The sequence below is a fragment of the Wyeomyia smithii genome, chromosome 2 (assembly GCF_029784165.1).
Source record: "Wyeomyia smithii strain HCP4-BCI-WySm-NY-G18 chromosome 2, ASM2978416v1, whole genome shotgun sequence".
In the NCBI taxonomy this organism is placed as follows: Eukaryota; Metazoa; Arthropoda; class Insecta; order Diptera; family Culicidae; genus Wyeomyia; species Wyeomyia smithii.
The window spans coordinates 132511006-132530556 of NC_073695.1; the positions used below are offsets into that span (position 1 = coordinate 132511006).

At 39.7% G+C, this 19551-nt stretch overlaps 2 protein-coding genes across 8 annotated transcripts in view; both read right to left on the reverse strand.

Moving 5' to 3' along the window:
• Nucleotides 1-19551, reverse strand: part of LOC129724163 (inactive dipeptidyl peptidase 10) — a 1205782-nt gene that overhangs the window by 588476 nt on the left and 597755 nt on the right. The gene's annotated exons all lie outside the window — the stretch shown is intronic.
• On the reverse strand, nt 15205-17088 carry LOC129724167 (uncharacterized). Its single transcript, XM_055678847.1, has 4 exons — nt 16984-17088; nt 16392-16921; nt 16183-16329; nt 15205-16126 (listed from the first exon to the last, which is right to left on the reverse strand). The coding sequence occupies exons 2-4, from the start codon at nt 16481-16483 to the stop codon at nt 15802-15804; spliced, it is 564 nt and encodes a 187-aa protein (XP_055534822.1). The 5' UTR covers nt 16484-16921; nt 16984-17088; the 3' UTR covers nt 15205-15801.

The following is a 19551-nucleotide window of genomic DNA, read 5'->3' on the forward strand; positions in this document are numbered from 1 at the left end:
AGGCCATGACTATGTCTATAAAGCTCAATTTTGAAGATGCAGGAGACAGACATAGAAACGATGCGCTGTAGACTTTTGCGGTACTTGAAAACATTTATGTTAGTTATCTCAGGAAACAAATTTTCAAAAAAAAGTCTTTCTGAAGCATAGGAATTCTCAAGCAGGAACCAACAGAAGTTATGGGGAAACTAGGCCTTCGAATTTCTTTTAGTAGCGGTAGGGTTCAGAAGCTTCGGCTTTTCGAAAAATGTCCTCAATGGTAAAAATAAATTAAAGCTGAGAGAGTTCCCAGCTGAAAAATATATAAAAATTTTTTTTACCATAAAAGATCAAAATAATGGTCGCAGTGGTCCAAATCTTACAAAAAAAAACACTAGATTTTAACGTTTATTGCATCTCTAAGAAATTTGGCATCACAATTTTTTTGAAACGAACATTTTTTCATTGGTAAAAAAGTATAATTTTACCCGCACGACTTCCCGAAGTCCGATTGTGCTGAAATTTAGAATAGTGACTTTTTTCCGAGAAGATGAAACTCTTGAGCCGTACCTCTAAATCTCTGAACGAAATTCAGAAGTCTTTTTCCCATATATCTCATCGAAACATTTTTTTGTTGAGGTTTTAACCGGCGGTCATTCACCAGTCAATGAAAACTATGTTATATTGCATACTGTTTAAGCAACATCAAATAATGGGTTATAACTAGTTTATTCGTAGAACATTCTGATTGCAAACCATATCAATGCCGCTCTGCTGCATAGTCGAGGGCAAGGAATCAAGGGGGCCTCAATGCTATTCAATTTCAATTGAAGTAAATTAAGAGTGCATACGCTTTGACAAACAAGTTCATGAGTCGCATTTTTATCGGTGCTGTCTGAGATTGTCATTTTCGGTTGTCAGTTGCGGTTGTCAGTTAGAGCGCAAAATTCTAATTTTTTTCTGAAATCACAATATTTGCAATTGCGTTTCAAAAACTATTGCTCATGTGTGAATTATAATCCTAAGAAGTAATACAGATAAAAACCTATATTGCAATGCAAATAAAAACTAAGGTATATTTTACCCTTATTTAAACAAAACGTACGAGTCGTGTATGTAGGAATGTTTTTGTTGTTGAAAAAAGACGTGATCGTCGTAAACATCATTGAAACACATATTCAAACATCATCGAAAACAAGAACTTAACAAGATTCGTTGTTTTGCTTTCGTCTCGATTAAACGCAAATTGTTTATCTCCGTTTGAGTTCGCAAAATAACAATACACGAGTTATCGTACGGGTGTTTCTTTGTCGATTAGTTCTTGTGTTGCGCGATAACAATAGCCTGTTGTATATCGGCAGAAACATCTGCACACTGGTAGGGGCAGGCTACCCCGCCAGTGATTCGATACGCAGCTGATATATCAGCAAGAATAATTCTTCCGCACCGCTGTTACCCCGCTAGCAGCACGGACCACCATACGATCGAGCAAGTGAAAGTCAACTACAAGTGGCATCTACAAGGTCGCGTGTAAGATACGGCCACTGTGTCACAACACGAAGCTGGATCGTCATTGTTTGTTCTGCGGAGACACTCGATTAATCCAACTATCAGCCGTGAGGTCGTGACTTAGACGTTCGGTGAAGTATTACATTTAGAATTTTTACTATAATTATCAATATTATTACTATGTTATAATATTATTATTAATATTATTATTGATATTATTTATATTGTTATTATTATTATTATTACTACAATTATTATTATTATTATTATTACTATTGTTATTAGTATTAGTATTACTTTTTTTTTTATTTGATCCATTGTAGATTGAAAAATTGTTTTTAAAATTTAATATCAACTACTTGAACCCCCCCCCCCCCCCCATATTCGAATATTTATCGTTTGTGTGCGGTAGAGCGTAACGCTCCCGCAAAATGGACGACATGCAGGTGCAACTTTTCCTGGATGTGGAAACAAACGGGGAAGAAATTGAAATTTCTCTCATCAGCTCACCCCTACCTTCCCCTGTGCCCACCCCTTTGCCAAGTCCTGTACCAAGAGTACCGGAAGTACGGGTAAAAGCTTACCCAGATGCCGCTGGCGGTCCCTACGTTGTTTTTTTCCGGCCCATAAAGAAGCCATTGAATATTATTCAAATTGGCAAAGACCTGGCAAAACATTTTTCGGCCGTAACCGAGATTACGAAGGTGAGGCCGAACAAACTGCGAGTTGTCGTGAGTAGCTTGAAGCAAGCAAACGAAATTGCTGGCTACGAGCTCTTCACGAGAGAGTATCGCGTGTACATCCCTGCCAAGAATGTAGAAATCGACGGTGTGGTTACCGAGGGGAATCTCACTGTCGATGACATTTTGCGTCATGGAGTTGGCTGTTTAAAAAACCCCTTGATGCAAAGTGTAAAGATACTGGATTGCAAGCAATTGCATTCAGTATCCATCGAAGAAGGGAAGAAGAAATTCCTCCCTTCGGATTCCTTCCGAGTAACATTCGCCGGATCCGCGCTGCCGAACTACGTCCGCTTGGACAGGGTTCGTCTACCTGTACGCCTGTTCGTACCGCGGGTCATGCATTGCCAAAACTGTAAGCAGTTAGGTCACACAGCCACCTACTGCTGCAACAAGGCACGCTGTAGCAAGTGCGGAGGCAATCATGCTGAGAACGCTTGCAGTGAGGATACTGAAAAGTGTCTTTATTGCGAGGGAACTCGGCATGACCTTCCGGCATGTCCCGCGTACAAACAGCGCGAGGAAAAAATTAAGCGTTCCCTTAAGGAACGATCAAAGCGCTCTTTTGCAGAAATGCTTAAGAGGGCTGAGCCACCCTTGACAGGAAACATCTTTTCCTTCTTGCCAACTGATGAGGGTACATCTGACGATCCCGTCGAAGGGTGTTCCTATGCCTTGCCAGAGGGATCTAGGAAGAGGAGAATGCTCAACTCTCCTAATCTTTCTCGCAAAGGTCGTAAGATAACCCCTAGCGGAATGACCAATAAGACAACACAAAAAGGAAGCGGTGAAGAAAAACCGAAGCAAGTACCCCCCGGTTTTAATTTCAAATCAAACCAGGAGTACCCACCGCTTCCTGGGGCACCAAAAACCCCTCGTGCACCCATTTCTCGATCAGAAGATAAAAAAGAAACAGGGTTCATAAAATTTTCTGATATTGTGGACTGGATATTTAAAACATTCAACATACCAGATCCCGTACAAAATATTCTTCTTGCCCTTCTTCCTACAGTGAAAACCTTTTTGAAGCAACTAGCAGCAACTTGGCCCCTCATTTCAGCTATTATATCTTTCGATGACTAATACGGCGAAAGAGGTTAGGAATTTTTTCACTGTATTACAGTGGAATTGCAGAAGTATCATCCCCAAATTCGATTTATTTTCTCATTTGATGAATACATACAATTGTGACGCATTCGCGCTCTGTGAAACCTTTCTCAATTCGAACGATCAACTCAATTTCCACGATTTTAACATTATTCGTCGAGATCGAGACTCACACGGTGGAGGGGTACTTTTAGGGATCAAAAAGTGCTATTCTTTTTTCAGAATCGACCTCCCCTCGATCTCGAATATTGAAGTTGTTGCCATTCAAACGAATTTGAATGGAAAAGACATTTGCCTTGTTTCGTTATATATTCCCCCATCCGCGCGGATTGAACAGAAGCAACTCCTTGATATAGCAGAATTGCTTCCCGCACCTTTTATGATTTTGGGAGATTTTAACTCTCACTGTTCGCTATGGGGGTCGCTGTACGACGACAACCGATCTTCTTGAATTTGTAACTTGATCGACGACTTCAATATGACACTTTTGAATACTTGGGAAGCGACACGTGTACCTAATCCTCCAGCACGTGAAAGCGTGCTTGACCTATCCCTCTGCTCGACATCACTAGCGTTAGATTGCCAGTGGAAAGTAATCAACGTTCCCACGGTAGTGATCGTCTTCCAATCGTTATATCAATTGCTAATGGTTCAACTCCCCCGAACCCAATCAATATTTCCTACGACCTTACACGTAATATTGATTGGAAGCGTTATGAGTCTATTATAGCAGAATCTATCGAGACTCACGAGGAACTTCCTCCGGAGGAAGAATACGCGTTCTTAGCTGGCTTGATAATCGACGCCGCGACTCAAGCTCAGACGAAACCGATACCCGGGGTAACGATTAGACAGCGCCCTCCCAACAAATGGTGGGACAAAGAGTGCTCTGAGCTGTACGTGCGAAGGTCCGCGGCGTATAAGGACTACCGGGAGTACGGCTTCGAAAGTACGAGGCACTGGGCAGGCAGATGAAGAGCTTAGTAAAGGCGAAAAAACGCGGGTACTGGCGGCGGTTCGTAAACGCGTTGTCGAGGGAAACAGCGATGAGCACTCTTTGGGATACCGCCAGGCGCATGCGGAACCGTGACGTTTCGGATGAGAGTAAGGAGTATTCAGATCGCTGGATACTAGATTTTGCCAAAAAGGTCTGTCCGGACTCTGTACCGGAACAGAAAACCTTCCGCGACGCGTTTATAGTAACTACGGAAGAGCCTCCATTTTCGATGTTGGAATTTTCAATGGCTCTCCTGTCGTGCAACAATAAGGCTCCAGGGTTAGATAGAATAAAATTCAACCTGTTGAAGAATCTACCCGACTCTGCAAAAAGACGCTTGTTGAATTTGTTCAACAAGTTTCTTGAGCTAAATATTGTTCCGCATGACTGGAGGGAGGTAAAAGTCATTGCTATTGGGAAACCCGGGAAACCTGCCTCTGATCACAATTCATATAGGCCGATTGCGATGCTCGCTTGCCTCCGGAAATTAATGGAGAAAATGATCCTCTTACGGTTAGACAAATGGGTCGAAACAAACGGTTTACTTTCAGATACTCAATTTGGCTTTCGCCGGGGCAAAGGGACGAACGATTGCCTAGCGTTGCTTTCTACTGAAATTCAAGTCGCATTTGCTCGGAAAGAGCAAATGGCTTCTGCGTTCTTGGATATTAAGGGGGCTTTTGACTCTGTCTCTGTAGAAGTTTTAAGCGCGAAACTTCATTCGCAGGGACTTTCACCAAATTTGAATAACTTTTTGCTCAATTTGTTGTCAGAAAAGCATATGTATTTCTCACATGGCGATTCGACAACTTCCCGAATTAGTTACATGGGCCTTCCCAGGGCTTATGTTTAAGTCCTCTCTTATATAATTTTTACGTCAATGACATCGATGAATGTCTTGCAAATTCATGCACGCTAAGGCAACTTGCAGACGATAGCGTTGTATCCATTACTGGTAGCGAGGCTAGCGATCTGCAAGGACCATTGCAAGATACCTTAGACAATTTGTCTGAATGGGCTCTTAAGCTGGGTATCGAATTCTCTCCGGAGAAAACTGAGTTGGTCGTTTTTTCTAGGAAGCATAACCCAGCTCAGCTGCAGCTCGTACTAACGGGTAAAACGATCTCTCAGGTTTTAGTTGCAAATATCTCGGGGTCTGGTTCGACTCTAAATGCACCTGGGCTTGTCATATTAGGTATCTGACACGAAAATGCCAACAGAGGATTAATTTTCTTCGTACGATTACCGGAACCTGGTGGCGAGCCCACCCAGGAGACCTTCTGAGGTTATACCAAACAACAATACTGTCAGTTCTTGAGTACGGTTGTTTCTGCTTTCGCTCCGCTGCGAACACGCATATTTTGAAACTAGAAAGAATAAAATATCGTTGTTTGCGTATTGCCTTGGGTTGCATGCAGTCGACCCATACGATGAGTCTTGAAGTGTTAGCGGGTATTCTTCCGTTGAAACATCGTTTTTGGAATCTCTTTTACCGGTTGCTAATTCGATGCACAGTTATGAACCCATTAGTAATTGAAAATTTCGAGAGGTTGGTCGACCTTCAATCTCAATCCAGATTTATGACTTTATATTTTGACTATATGGCTCAAGATATTAATCCTTCTTCATACGATTCCTCCAATGTCGCACTTTTAGCTATTTCTAATAATGCTATATTCTTCGACACCACCATGAAACAAGACATTTCTGGTATCCCGGATCAATTGCGACCCCAAGAGATCCCTAAGATTTTTTCCAATAAGTTTAAACATGTTATTTATGATAAAAGGTTTTACACTGACGGATCTAATCTAGATGAGTCCACTGGCTTCGGTGTTTTCCACGAAAATTTTACCGCCTCCTACAAACTCGATGCTCCTGCTTCCGTGTACGTCGCAGAACTTGCTGCTATTCAGTCCTCTCTTGGAATCATCGAAACCCTACCCATAGACCACTACTTCATCTTCACAGATAGTCTCAGTGCCATTGAGGCTCTGCGATCGATGAAGCCTGTGAAGCACACCCCGTATTTCCTGGGGAAAATACGGCGGTTTTTAAGTGCTTTAACAGATAAAAATTACCGGGTTACCTTAGCGTGGGTCCCTTCTCATTGCTCGATTCCGGGTAATGAAAAGGCTGACTCTTTAGCTAAGGTGGGTGCTATTGATGGCGATATTTATGAAAGACCAATTGCTTATGATGAATTTTATAGCATTTTGCGTCAGAGAACACTCAACAGTTGGCAATCATCATGGAACTCAGATGAACTGGGACGGTGGCTACATTCCATTTTTACTAAGGTATCGACGAAAGCATGGTTCAAGGGGTTGGATGTAGGTCGGGACTTCATTAGCGTGATGTCCAGACTTATGTCCAATCACTATACGTTAAACACGCATCTCTTTCGTATAGGGCTTGTAGACAGTAATCACTGCGTTTGTGGCGATGGCTACCATGACATCGAGCATGTTGTTTGGTCGTGTGCCGAATTCTGTGATGTTAGGTCCGAGCTTATAGATTCCCTCCGGGCCCGAGGAAAACAACCGAACGTACCCGTTAGAGACATTCTGGGAAGCGGTGATCTCCAGTACATGACACAACTGTACTGTTATTTGAAAAAGACTGACATTAAAATTTAATATTCTTTTGTCTATTTGTCAGAATACCCGTACACGACGCTGGAGACACGAACACGAAGAGCCTAAATCTATGTTTAAAAAACAAAAAAGAACACCAGTCGAAACACAAATAGATCGTATATCTTAATTAGTTTTAAGCAAGAGTTGTATTTCCCTCCTCTCACCTTAAATCCCCACTAGCTCGTAGTCGGCCGCGAGAATAAATAAAAGGCCTCCCTCTTTTCCCTGCTAACGTAGAATTAATACGAATTGTACTTGGCTCAGTAAAACAGAAAATGTATCGTGCCGTGTCAAATAAACTAATTTTAAACCTAAGAACTTAACAAGGCAAGAGGTTTTCTTTACATATTTTGCGCAATTTATGCGCCTTTTTTATCACCAATGAAAAAGTTTCATGAAATGAAAAAGAAACCTGCAGCTGCATTCAGTTTGTGGAACTAGTGAATAACTCCAGCATAGCTGATTCTCGCCCTGATTATCGCAATGTTTTTGGATCTTGATTTTAACAAATCATTTGAATGAGTAATCAAGAGAACGAACTGTGACAGTGTGACAGGAACGAGCGAAACAATGAGACGGATCAGGCCAGGGTAATTTAATTTATAAACTATAAAAACGCTACTAATATTTGTGTTTTCAAAACAGTTGAAACAGAAATGGCAAGAGGTTTCAGAACCATTGAAGAAAACGCTGTTCTGCGATCCAGCATATTTACTAAGCTGCATACGACGGTTAAATAGGTGAAATCCTGAACAAGGTTCTACTGGATTTATCAAGATTCTTTGGTCAACTAGCTTCGAAAATACAACATGAATTAGCGCAGACCGTATTGAGTCGATCAGCTGTTGCCAGAACAATATTGTTCTGTGGGATATTCTAAATGAATTTTTTGTGTAAAAACCTGTTTGTGAATCTGATAATTAGTTATTGTAGCATACAGCTGAGCAGAAGAAAATTGATGGATACATTTTCAGATTAAATTCATTTGTATTGAGCTAAAGACATGTGGTTTGTGTTAATAATAAACAAAAAAAAACCTAAGGGCCAAAATCACCAACATATTACAAAGGTAGGCACATCCGTGCAGCTTTTCTGTTACGCTTTAGCCGTCGCTTAACTTTAACATTTTCAGAATTGATTGTTCTTGTTTATTTGAGAAATCCTTGTATAAGGGTGTTAAATATTTTGTCTACAAGCAAGTCAAAGCATTTCTTGCAACCAGAAACAGAAAAGTGATCATACTTAATGTAATTTTTCAGTCGAGTTTTAACACCTGCTTTGTTTTGGTATAGGAGTTTACGAAACTTTTGTTTAAATGTAGCGAAGCACAGCATTCCTATGTTGTACAGTTTGCTATTAGGTATCGTGAGCGAGCATATTGATGTTTGTTTGATTCTGCAGAAATCAAACATCTCGTCGTTCCACATAGACTCTCCACGTTTTTGTGTTAATTTTTCGATGCACTTGCTGTGATGTAACTTTCTTGAAGCAGCACCTAGTGTATAAATTAATCCATTGAGTTCTTTCATTGTTATCTCCAATTGTGTTTAGTGGAGAAAACCTGTAGTTATGAGGTTTGGTTTTAAAATTTTCCGAAGTTATGTCCAGATCAATTTCACACATCAGTGGTTTTAAATCATCTGGTTCACAGTTTGTTCCATTGAAGTGATTTATGTTAGACTAAATTATCGTATACTTGAACGATGCTCCAAACTGTTGAGCATCAGGAGCATCATTTCCACCACAACGACGACGCACTTCTGAAAACATGTTCTCCAGAAAATCTTGGCATAGATAGTTTGTGCATAATGATTCAGCGCCATAATCATTGTGAAGTTCTTGCCACAAAGACACTATAGAATTTATGTTACTTATAAAACCTCTGATATAATTCGGATGCCGTTGATGGGTTGTGAGTTGTTTTGAAGCTGAAACCGCCTGAAATATTTCACAAAATCAACTCGATTTAGTCATAAACAGAAAGAATCTTACTTCCGTAATATCCAAGCAAGTGTTAGTAGTATAACTATTGTTAGCCAGTGTTGTTTTGGCGTACTATAAAAAATCCCAGTGAATGGATTGATCTTCCACTGCTTGTTTCAATGGCTTCAAGATTAATGCAGTTATCAAACAGCTTATCGTAAAACTCAATAAACTCAGCGGTATTGATGCGTTGATGTGAAAGTTCACCGATTTGCATGTAATAACGGAGACCATTGGCGACGGATTGGCTTAAGGTTCTCGTAGCTAGCAAAACATTCATTGCAGAGAAAGGTGGAAGCATTACATGCTTATCATTCAAACGAGAAACTAACCGAGGGTTGCATTTAGAATCAATATTGTACAAGGAAACTATGTCTTCAAAGCAAGCAATTTTGCCTTAGAATATTGCATTATGCTTTTCAAGCATATTTCGTGTGCTCTTGATGAGATGTGGTACGTCCCACATGATGTACACTCTTTGTCTTTCAACGTCAATGTAAGGTGTTTCAGTAGTGGCACCAGCTTTCTTGGCCATTTTGATATTCGTAGAAAATTGGTCCATCACGAGAACCAGAGGAACCAGTTAAATCTCTCTTAAGCTTTGTATTGAAGCTGTTATCATTTTTAGCTGTTCATCGGCTCCCGAAGTGCTATGTGTTAGGAAATATCCTAGACCCTAGAACATAGGAAAAATGAACGGTGAGCATACTTTGAAAATGTAACAGAGTCAATACTCCTTATAGAATCGCAGGTTTGGCGATGTAAATTTGTAGTCATTTTATGCACTACGGTTGTGACGTTAAAAGTAAATAAGGCAATAGAATAAAAATACTAACGAATTCACTTCATTTAACCTGAGACATTTGAGGGGAGAGTCAATTTATATTTTGGCAAGGTGTTGGTAAAATCTATCATAACGTATTTACTTGCTTAAATTTTTTAACAGTCCTCTAACCATGACGACCACAGCTTCTGAAGCGAGCTGCTGTGGATTGTTCTTCTTTAAAATTTTTCGCTCATATCCGGAATCTGGGAAAAAGTGAAAAACATCATTCTTTGCAGAATAACTTAAATATGATTTAATCTTCATTCCGTCAATTGCTATTACAACAATCCTCTCTAGTCTAGACCAGCATTCAACCTCCGATTTCATGCGCTGTAAAATGATCTGATTCAATCCTGGGCGCATTTTCACAGCCTGTGTCCACCGTTTTATTGTGCGTTTCGAAGGCAGACACAACACTATTGATCGTTGTATCATGCGATATACTCGTGGACCGCACAGATAGGTAGATAGTGCAAATTTTTTTGTTGGAATGTAAAGCCAAATTAAACTACTCGGTTTTAATTCCAGGTTAAAAGGTAATCTTTATTGAACATCATCACGTCAGCTCATTATAAGCGACCGTGTTGGTCTAGCGATTGTTACAGTTATTTTGTGTTTCTCCTTCTTAGACTTGTCTTACTACTATTGCTTATAGCACACACACCTATACTCTATAAGCTGCCGAGCACGTGTTGCACAGCTTTAAGCTTCCCACCTAAAGCTTTACATGCAATATTGCATACATGCTGGCTATCAAGATACATTCTCAATCTACATACTAACTGATATAGATAAAGCGCCTGATGAATGGCAAATTGCTTTTATTTACATTTCATAGTGACTGTAGTGAAATGTTATTCTCAACACTTCCCCACAATTTGCACATTCAGCACATTTCCGATGCGTGTTCTTAGGTAACCCCTTTGTTAACGCGTCGGCTGGTTGATCTACACTCGGGATGAATTGCAGCTTGACTCGTCCTTGCTTGATGAGATCCCGTATGAAGAGATATTTGATGTCCATTTGTTTCATCCTCTGGTGTGATCTCGGCTTCTCTGCTATGCTTATGCACGGAATGCTTTCCTCCATTATAATGAATGGTGTTATAACCACATCCAATTCATTAAGAAGTTTTGTTGTCCACATCCCTTCTTTTGTAGCAGCACACAGTGCAATTAATTCTGCTTCGCTCGTTGATAAGCTGATTGTTGGCTGTCGTTTCGTTGACCACGAAATCAGATTCCCAGAAAGTTGATATGCATATCCTGGTACCGACTCCCTGTCAATTCTCTATATGATCGATCAGTAAGTACCCCTTCTGATTTTGACCATTTAGTGCTACCATCTAGAGGTGTCCCCACTGGTTTACACTCAGCCATTCCCTACCTTTCTAGAAGTCTCTCAACATATTTCTTCTGAGAAATCTCGATTATTTGATTTTCAAAATCACGATTGATTTCCATTCCCAGAAAATGCTTCACTTCAGAAAGATCTTTCATTTGGAATAACCTTCCATAGCATCATTGAAACGTTTGTTTCAAGATCTACTTGCTTGCTTTAGTCCATACAAGCTTTTATTTAGACGAACAATCTGACTTTGTCCGTTTTCATTGAGTGGCAATTTCATGAAGATTCCCTCTTCCAATTGTCCATTCAAAAATGTTGTTTCGACATCCTTTTGATGTACAATTAGCTCATGTTCGTTTGCAAGTGCAAGTGCTGAACGAACGCTTTTCTTTTTTCTTTCGAATCCTGGTCGCTGTGAACATCCTTTGGCTACTAACCGTGCCTTGTGCCTTCCATCTTCTTTCAACGAGAAGATCCATTTTGAGTACATTGGTTTTGCTCCTTTTGGTATACAGTTAACCACTGCCCAAGTATTGTTGCCATTCAATGCAACTATAGTTAACCACTGTCCAAGTATTGTTGCCATTCAATGCAACTACAGTTAACCACTGTCGAAGTATTGTTGCTATTCAATGCAACTACAGTTAACCACTGTTCAAGTATTGTTGCCATTCAATGCAACTACAGTTAACCACTGTCCAAGTATTGTTGCTATTCAATGCAACTACAGTTAACCACTGTACAAGTATTGTTGCCATTCAATGCAACTACAGTTAACCACTGTCCAAGTATTGTTGCTATTCAATGCAACTACAGTTAACCACTGTCCAAGTGTTTTTGCTATTCAATGCAACTACAGTTAACCACTGTCCAAGTATTGTTGCTATTCAATGCAACTACAATTAACCACTGTCCAAGTATTGTTGCTATTCAATGCAACTACAGTTAACCACTGTCCAAGTATTGTTGCTATTCAATGCAACTGCTTGCTTCCATTCCTCCCAGTCCAATAGTTCCTTCAAGTCCTGAATGTTTGTCACGGAAGTTCACCACTTTGGATTGTAGCCATTCTCGCTGAGTAGTCCGAAAACCTATGAGGTGGTCTTCTATCCCTCTGGTTTTATCTCAATTCTTGTTGGTATCCATCTTTCTCTCCATCGGCTTGACTATCATTTGCACTCCCGTAATCAGTTTCGCCAATTGATTCCTCCGATGCATCCTGATTCTCACCTAGATCTGGATTTTGTTCAACTATGGTAGCATCTTCTATTTGATCTTCATCGGATGGTGCTCCTTGACTATCATTCTCCTGATCTTCTTCAGAAGTTGATTCCTGACCATCACTCTCATGATCCTGATCTTCACTGAGATCTTCATAGTTATCTCTGAATTGGAATTGTGTATGAAGTTTCAAATCATGTTCCCCAGGTTTGAATTCATTCATTCCATTTCCCCGATAAACAATGACCGATTCGTCGAATACTTTTCTTATAATTTCAATAGAACGCGTTTCGACATTCCACAATCTAAAACCATTGTTTGCGTATCCCGCAAAAATCAATGATTTACTCTTGGGATCCAATTTTTGACGTTTCTCCTTTGGGGTTTGTTTGAATGCTCTGCATCCAAAGATTCTCAAATGTTTCAAATCGGGTCGTCTTTTGAACCACATTTACTATGGAGTTTTATCTGACTCTAACCCTTTTGTTGGAGATCGGTTCAATAGATATGTTGATGCATTTAATGATTTACCCCACATATCTTTAGGTAACCCGCTTTAACAAAGCATTGCTCTTACATTTTCCATTCATGATCCATTCATCCGTTCACTGACTCCGTTTTGCTGAGGAGTAGATGGAACAGTATAAATCATTTGAATTCCGTTTTCCTTATAGTATCTTTGGAATTCGTTGCTCGAGTATTCTCCGCCATTATCGCATCTCAGCATTGAAATACGGGTTTCAAAATATGCTGACGCCATGGCTTCATACTCTTTGAATCTCTCAAACACTTCAGACTTATGCTTCATTAGGTAAACTACGACAAAATGCGTATAGTCATCGACAGCGATAACCGTCGTACGTTTGTTGCTCCATGTTGCCACAGACATCCGAATGTACTAATTCTAATGGCCGTTTTGATCTTGGCAATTTCATACCCTGAAATTAGAAAGCAGCTTGCTTCCCTGACAAAAACACCAACGCATACATCAGCCTGATTTTTTCTCTCCAGAAGATATGTTGATTCCCTCAACCATACCTCTTTTAATGAGCATCTCCAAACCAGTAGTACCTAGATGTCCCGGTCTTTTATGCCATGTCTCGAGACTCATCTGTTTGCAATCGATCCGTTTGCATATTCTTCGGACTCTCCATCCCAAATGCAATCAAGATAGAATAAACCATCAGTGAATTTACCTTCACCGATCGCTTTCTTTTGATATTCAAAGATAACATCTTTTTCAGAAAAAGTGACCCTTTTCCCATGAAAATTTGCCTTTCTAACCGAAAGTACATTTTATTCAAGGTTAGGAATTAATAGAACATTGTACAATTCCAATTCCTTTATTAAGTTCTTCCCGACCATTGTCTTAAGCCGCAACTTTCCCATCTTCGTGGTCCGAAGATTCTCGCCGCTTTTGGCTGTGGAACTCATCAATGGTCCCGGAAGTTCTTCAATGTCATCCAGCAGCGCTGGTTGTTGACCATGTGGTCGTTCGTTCCAGAGTCGACCACAAAACAAATCCGTTTGTTCCGCTTCATTGTCTTCAGTTTCATCATCATAGCGTGGGATTATCTCTCTTCTGTTCCTTCCCGTACGTTTCCTTCTCCTGTGCTTTCAACTTCTTCATGACAAAGCACATGTTGTAAAATTACTCCGTAACGTTACAGCCGAAACAACGTCTGGTCTTCTTCTTCGATACGAGGGCGACGTTCGACGGAGTCTTCTCCTTCGCCTTGTCTTCCCCAGCTTGTGCACCGGTGGTATTTTTACTTTCGTGCAGGTTCTAATCCGTCAGTACAAATAAAATAACTCTCTCTTGACACAACGATAGTAGCATAGGAAAAGGTGCGCTCGAAAGTTCCCCTTTCGTAGCCACCGTTCCTACGTCAAGTTGTCGTTTTGTCCTGGTAAGCGTCAGGCGATGTCCTCGCTGACTATCAGTATACCACTGATCACGACTCTAGCAAGACTTGCTACTACCAGTTAACTACTGGTCTAAGGCGTCCGGTCCAATATCTGCTGCTACAACTACTGCTATTGCTATAACTACTAGATGACCACTGGTTTTCCAAGTCCAATCCAAGTACAGCTGCAGCTACCAGTTAACCACTGATTTACATCTACCAGTTTACCACTGGTGATGCTGTTGCTTTTCCAACCGGTTATGGACGCGCCACTACCATGGACCAAAGTTCACTTCTGTACCGTCGTAGACGTTGGCCCGCTCTACTTGCACAACGGTAGCGGCATAGGGTAAGGCGCGCTCAAAAGTTCCCCTTTCGTAGCGGCTGTCCCTATGTCCAGCCATTGTTTAGCGTTCCTGGTATTTAGTCATGTCCTGGTCCAGTCAAGCGGTGTCCTCTTGCTGACTATAACCTATAGCCGGTTAACCACTGGTTTGTCGAGTCCTATCCCAAGTCTGCTATTCATACCAGTTGACCACTGGTTTACTAAATCCGGTCCGAATCCGATCCTAAGTCCGCTGTTCCTACCAGTTGACCACTGGTTTGTCGAGTCCAATCCTAGGACTTCTATTCCTACCAGTTGACCACTGGTTTTCCAAGTCCAATCCGAAGACTGTTGCAGCTATCAGTTAACCACTGATTTGCACCTACCAGTTCACCACTGGGGATGCGTCTGCTACCAGTTAACTACTGGGCCCATAACCAGATGTTGGAATGTAAAGCCAAATTAAACTACTCGGTTTTAATTCCAGGTTAAAAGGTAATCTTTATTGAACATCATCTCGTCAGGTCATTATAAGCGACCGTGTTGGTCTAGCGATTGTTACAGTAATTTTGTGTTTCTCCTTCTTAGACTTGTCTACCTACTATTGCTTATAGCACACACACCTATACTCTATAAGCTGCCGAGCACGTGTTGCACAGCTTTAAGCTTCCCACCTTTACATGCAATATTGCATACATGCTGGCTATCAAGATACATTCTCAATCTACATACTAACTGATATAGATAAAGCGCCTGATGAATGGCAAAGTGCTTTTATTTACATTTCATAGTGACTGTAGTGAAATGTTATTCTCAACATTTTTTGCGTGCTGATTATATCTTCTCCTCTTAGGAGTAAAGCCTAGGTTACCCAAGCTGTTATACAGTACTGGATTCTGTTTCAACTTGTTCAATAACTTGTTGTTTGACGAAGGGCTTTAATACAACGTTTGTACACACGAATAGTTTCTTTGCTATTACGTACAGAGTGCTCCTGACTAGCACTGGTGCGTTTTCTTATTCGTGAATCTAGTTTAAGTTGACTCACTTCTATTTCCAATAGTTTTCGCATCTATTTTTCCTGTTCGTATTGATATCTAAAGTTCAAGCTTGTAATATTTTCCTCGTCGTTTCCAGAGGACGGACTCACTTCACAGATCTGATCGAAATTGTCCAGGTTACTAATTGCCTCTACATCAATTTCCTTCAATGTTGTTGGTGTTATTTCAAAAATAACGACTGGGTTTGTTTCGATTGGTATCGGGAGCTCTTCAATTGCATATATAAAAAAAAATCGTCGTGCAGGGCACTGTTGCCTTCTACGATCGGCTCGCATGAATCCACCTCATGGCATGAACTCTGATCCTCTAAAATATTCTCTACTAAATAGCTTTCATACACGACAGATTCATCGTCGCCTCTCAGTATCGTTGATTCGTCAAGATACTCGTATTCGAAGAAATCTTCTCGTTGATCTAAGGTAACTTGGTGACCGTCGGACTTGTATCGTTGAATCGCGTTTGTTAGTATTGATCCGGTTTTTAGTCTAGAATGTGTAAATGTAAGCAAATTTTTTATATCGCAGAATGAATGATGACGTACCCTTTGTCTTTTCGGGAAGGATCACGCAGTGACTCTGGTCCGAAATGGTCTGAACACATTTGATTCTGATTCAATGCTGTGGGTCCACAGCTGTAAAATAATTGCTCTAAATAAACAGACTCACAAAATTTCACCCATTCATAGCAGCTGTACAAAATACATAGGATTGAAAAAACTTTGTTCTTTGGGAATGTTAGCAATTTACTCACATATTTTCGCAGGTTGGAAACTTATAGAATGATTTTACACAGTTTTTGTTATCATTACTGGCACAGGAAATCACTTCACATTTTCTGCCCATTGCAGTATACAAATGCAAAAATATCAATCGATTAAGCTTGACAATCGGCTGATAACGAGTGATGAAAACTGTCAGTCAGCTGTCACAAAGAGAATAGTCAGTTTAAACTTTTGACATAAGCGATCGCTTGCGTTTGAAATGGCCGTTTTTCCTCGGTCAAAACTAAATCGTTTGAGTCACGTCGGTTCGTCGGTGCTATAACTATTTCCACTATTTCCATACCGCAAGCAGCGATTCTTTGAGTTCGCCACCGTTGTTACGGTTGGAATCGCTTCCAAAAGCGACCAGCGGAATCCATTGCGAAAACACTGATTGCCTCTTATGTGCCAGTTCCCGTAGTTAAATTGTTAGATACTGCTGTTGCTGTTGAAGGTTGCCGTTGCAGTGGTTCCGACAAAGGAAATTGCACTAGCCAGAGATGTCCCATTACTTTGTTGGCTGAAATCACAACATCTACATTTTACTAACTTGAGGGTTTTAGATAACCGTAAAATACTCACAATGTTTTCGAATTTCTTCATCCTTGCGGCTGCATTTCCTGTCACGGGTGGGATCGAGGTTTATCACACAGCTTTTTCAAGGTATTTGTTTTTTTACCTTTGAGATTATTTACATCGAAAACAGCTGCCAGAAAATCGATGTCAACATTATTCAATGAGATATACATGAAGGTGCGGAAAAAAGCTAGTCAACATAAGACAAAAACAACGTCATGGTTTAAAGACAACGTGAATCTAACAACACGGTTCGTGTTTCGAGTGTGAGATCTCGCCTAATTAAGCTTAGTTTATTATTGTCTTCATTAACACTATAATGGTATACTTGTAGCATAAGCAGGGTGGCTACTCAATATCAATTTTCGATTTCCCCGTTTTTTTCCCGGTTTTACTGATGATATTTAATAAAATTTCCCGGTGTTTTGTTTTTAAAACATATGAGAAAAAAATCAATTTTCACATGCTTATTTATGCCTTGAAAAAAAAGTGTTACAAAACTATGAAAAACATTTCTCATTCATCGTTTTCAGCTATTCGTCGACGTTAGCAAGTACCTTCATAGTGATCTGCTGCACAATTTTCGCCCTCTTTATCTCCAAATCGTTGACAATCGCCTTCTCGCGCTTTCTTGCTTCCTTCTGCTTCTTTCTCTGTCGAGCTACTCTCGAGCTTGCAGTGCTTCTGTATCAGGATGTCAATGAAATGCATGGAATGAATTTAAAAGTTGGGGCATTGCAGGGTGGCGACTCAATTTCCAAAAATAAATTCCCTGATATTCCCTGATTTTCCCTGATGTTTCAAATTTTTTTCCATGACTGTTCAAATTTATTTAAACTGATTTATTAATGTTGTGACTATCATAGGTTTTTCCACCTAAATCTTAAAGGTCAAAACTAAAAAGGATCAGACTTAAACTGGTTTCTGCTGAAATTCCCACCAGTAATTGAAACAGTTTAGCTTCGCTTTTGCTAATTTGAATCTTGAACAAAAATATTTTTTTGTTGGGAAGTTTGATAAGAGTTGTCCAGTTTGATAAGATTGAAAATAAAAATTACACTGGTCTACAAAAGTGAAAAAAAGTTTTCCTTTAGTTCAAATAAGTACCCTAGAAAAATCATAGCTTCTTAACTTGTTCATTTTGAGGTTCCTGGTAGATGCAGAAGTGCGTCCAAAGACCGCAGAGTAATTGTTCGCCGTGTTCGTCGTTTTCCGTTTACTTACGGGAAAATTTTATTGAAGTCTCTGAAGACTTGAGGCATTTCCGAAACGTCTAGGGGCACAAAAATTCACAGGAACAGTGTTATCAATTAACTATTTTGAGACACACCTGCTTTGACAAGAAAATCAATCAGATCTGGAGTTCTGGTTGGATCAGTTAATTAATTGTTTCAAATTCTTGACTGTAAAAAGTAGAAAATTAGAAATTACCAATTTCGCAATCAAACCTTTCTGCTAAACACTATCGAATGCTATTTCTATGTATAGAAGAGCAGCTCCACTTGAATAACCTTCAGATTTATTAGTTCGTATCATCATAAAATGATTGCTTGACAACTTTAAACCTCAACTGGTTTCTTATCCGGTTTGAGTATTTTTAGCATTATTCAATAATTTGGCGAAATATTCATTTTGAAACAATTCCTGAGAATTTCTTAAGAACTATATTCAAAATGTTTAAAATCCCAAAGTGACGAGGTGCTTTTATACTTTTGAAATTTTAATGATAGATTTAATCACATTTAAGTTAGTTTCAATTAATTCTGCAGGTAAAAATTCCGGGGTAGAAATTTGATAACATTAATTCACTACTCACTCACTATATTTCGAGATATGAACACACTCAAACTACTGAACAAGTCTTTGAGTTTTCTGTAAATTGGTTGCAAGGAGGTAATCACCATTTTTAATTGCTGGAATATGACAATGGCGATAGTAAAACTTGCTCAGGCGATGTTAGAAGGTGCGTTAACAGCTTGGAAGCAATTGCAAGAAACCGAAGAAAAAATCTCGTCTAACCACTGGTTTTCATAAAAAAGCGTAGTAATTAGCTTGAATTTCGCGCACTACTTGATGACTTGTTGGTATCTGTTTGGATACTTTCCAAAAAATTTAATCACTATTTCTTGACATCTTGGTCACTAACGTCACTACAGTTGCATTGTCTAACCGTTATGAGCCCTGTACAAGGTATCATCAGTGCTACAATGCTCTAATCCATTCCCGCGGGAATTTAACTAAAATTTAAACTTTAATTGCAGTTTAACAAATATACTTGAAATTTTCAACGATAGAACTATTTAAAACGGTTGGAGAACAAATCGACCTTTAATTTAAATAGAGTTTATTCAAATTGTGCATGTTGTTGAGTAAGAAAAGTTTGAAGGTAATTAATCGAGGAAAACCCTGTCACTCCGCGGTGATGGGGTTCAATAAAGCCTTTGCTAAAATAGATGCGTTCTTCTAGAAAATTACTTTCCAGGAAAATTCTTTTACCTGCAACAAATTATTATTGAGTGTTGTTGTAGGGTTGCTGGTGACCGTCCACATCAAATGCATTGAAATAAATCCAAT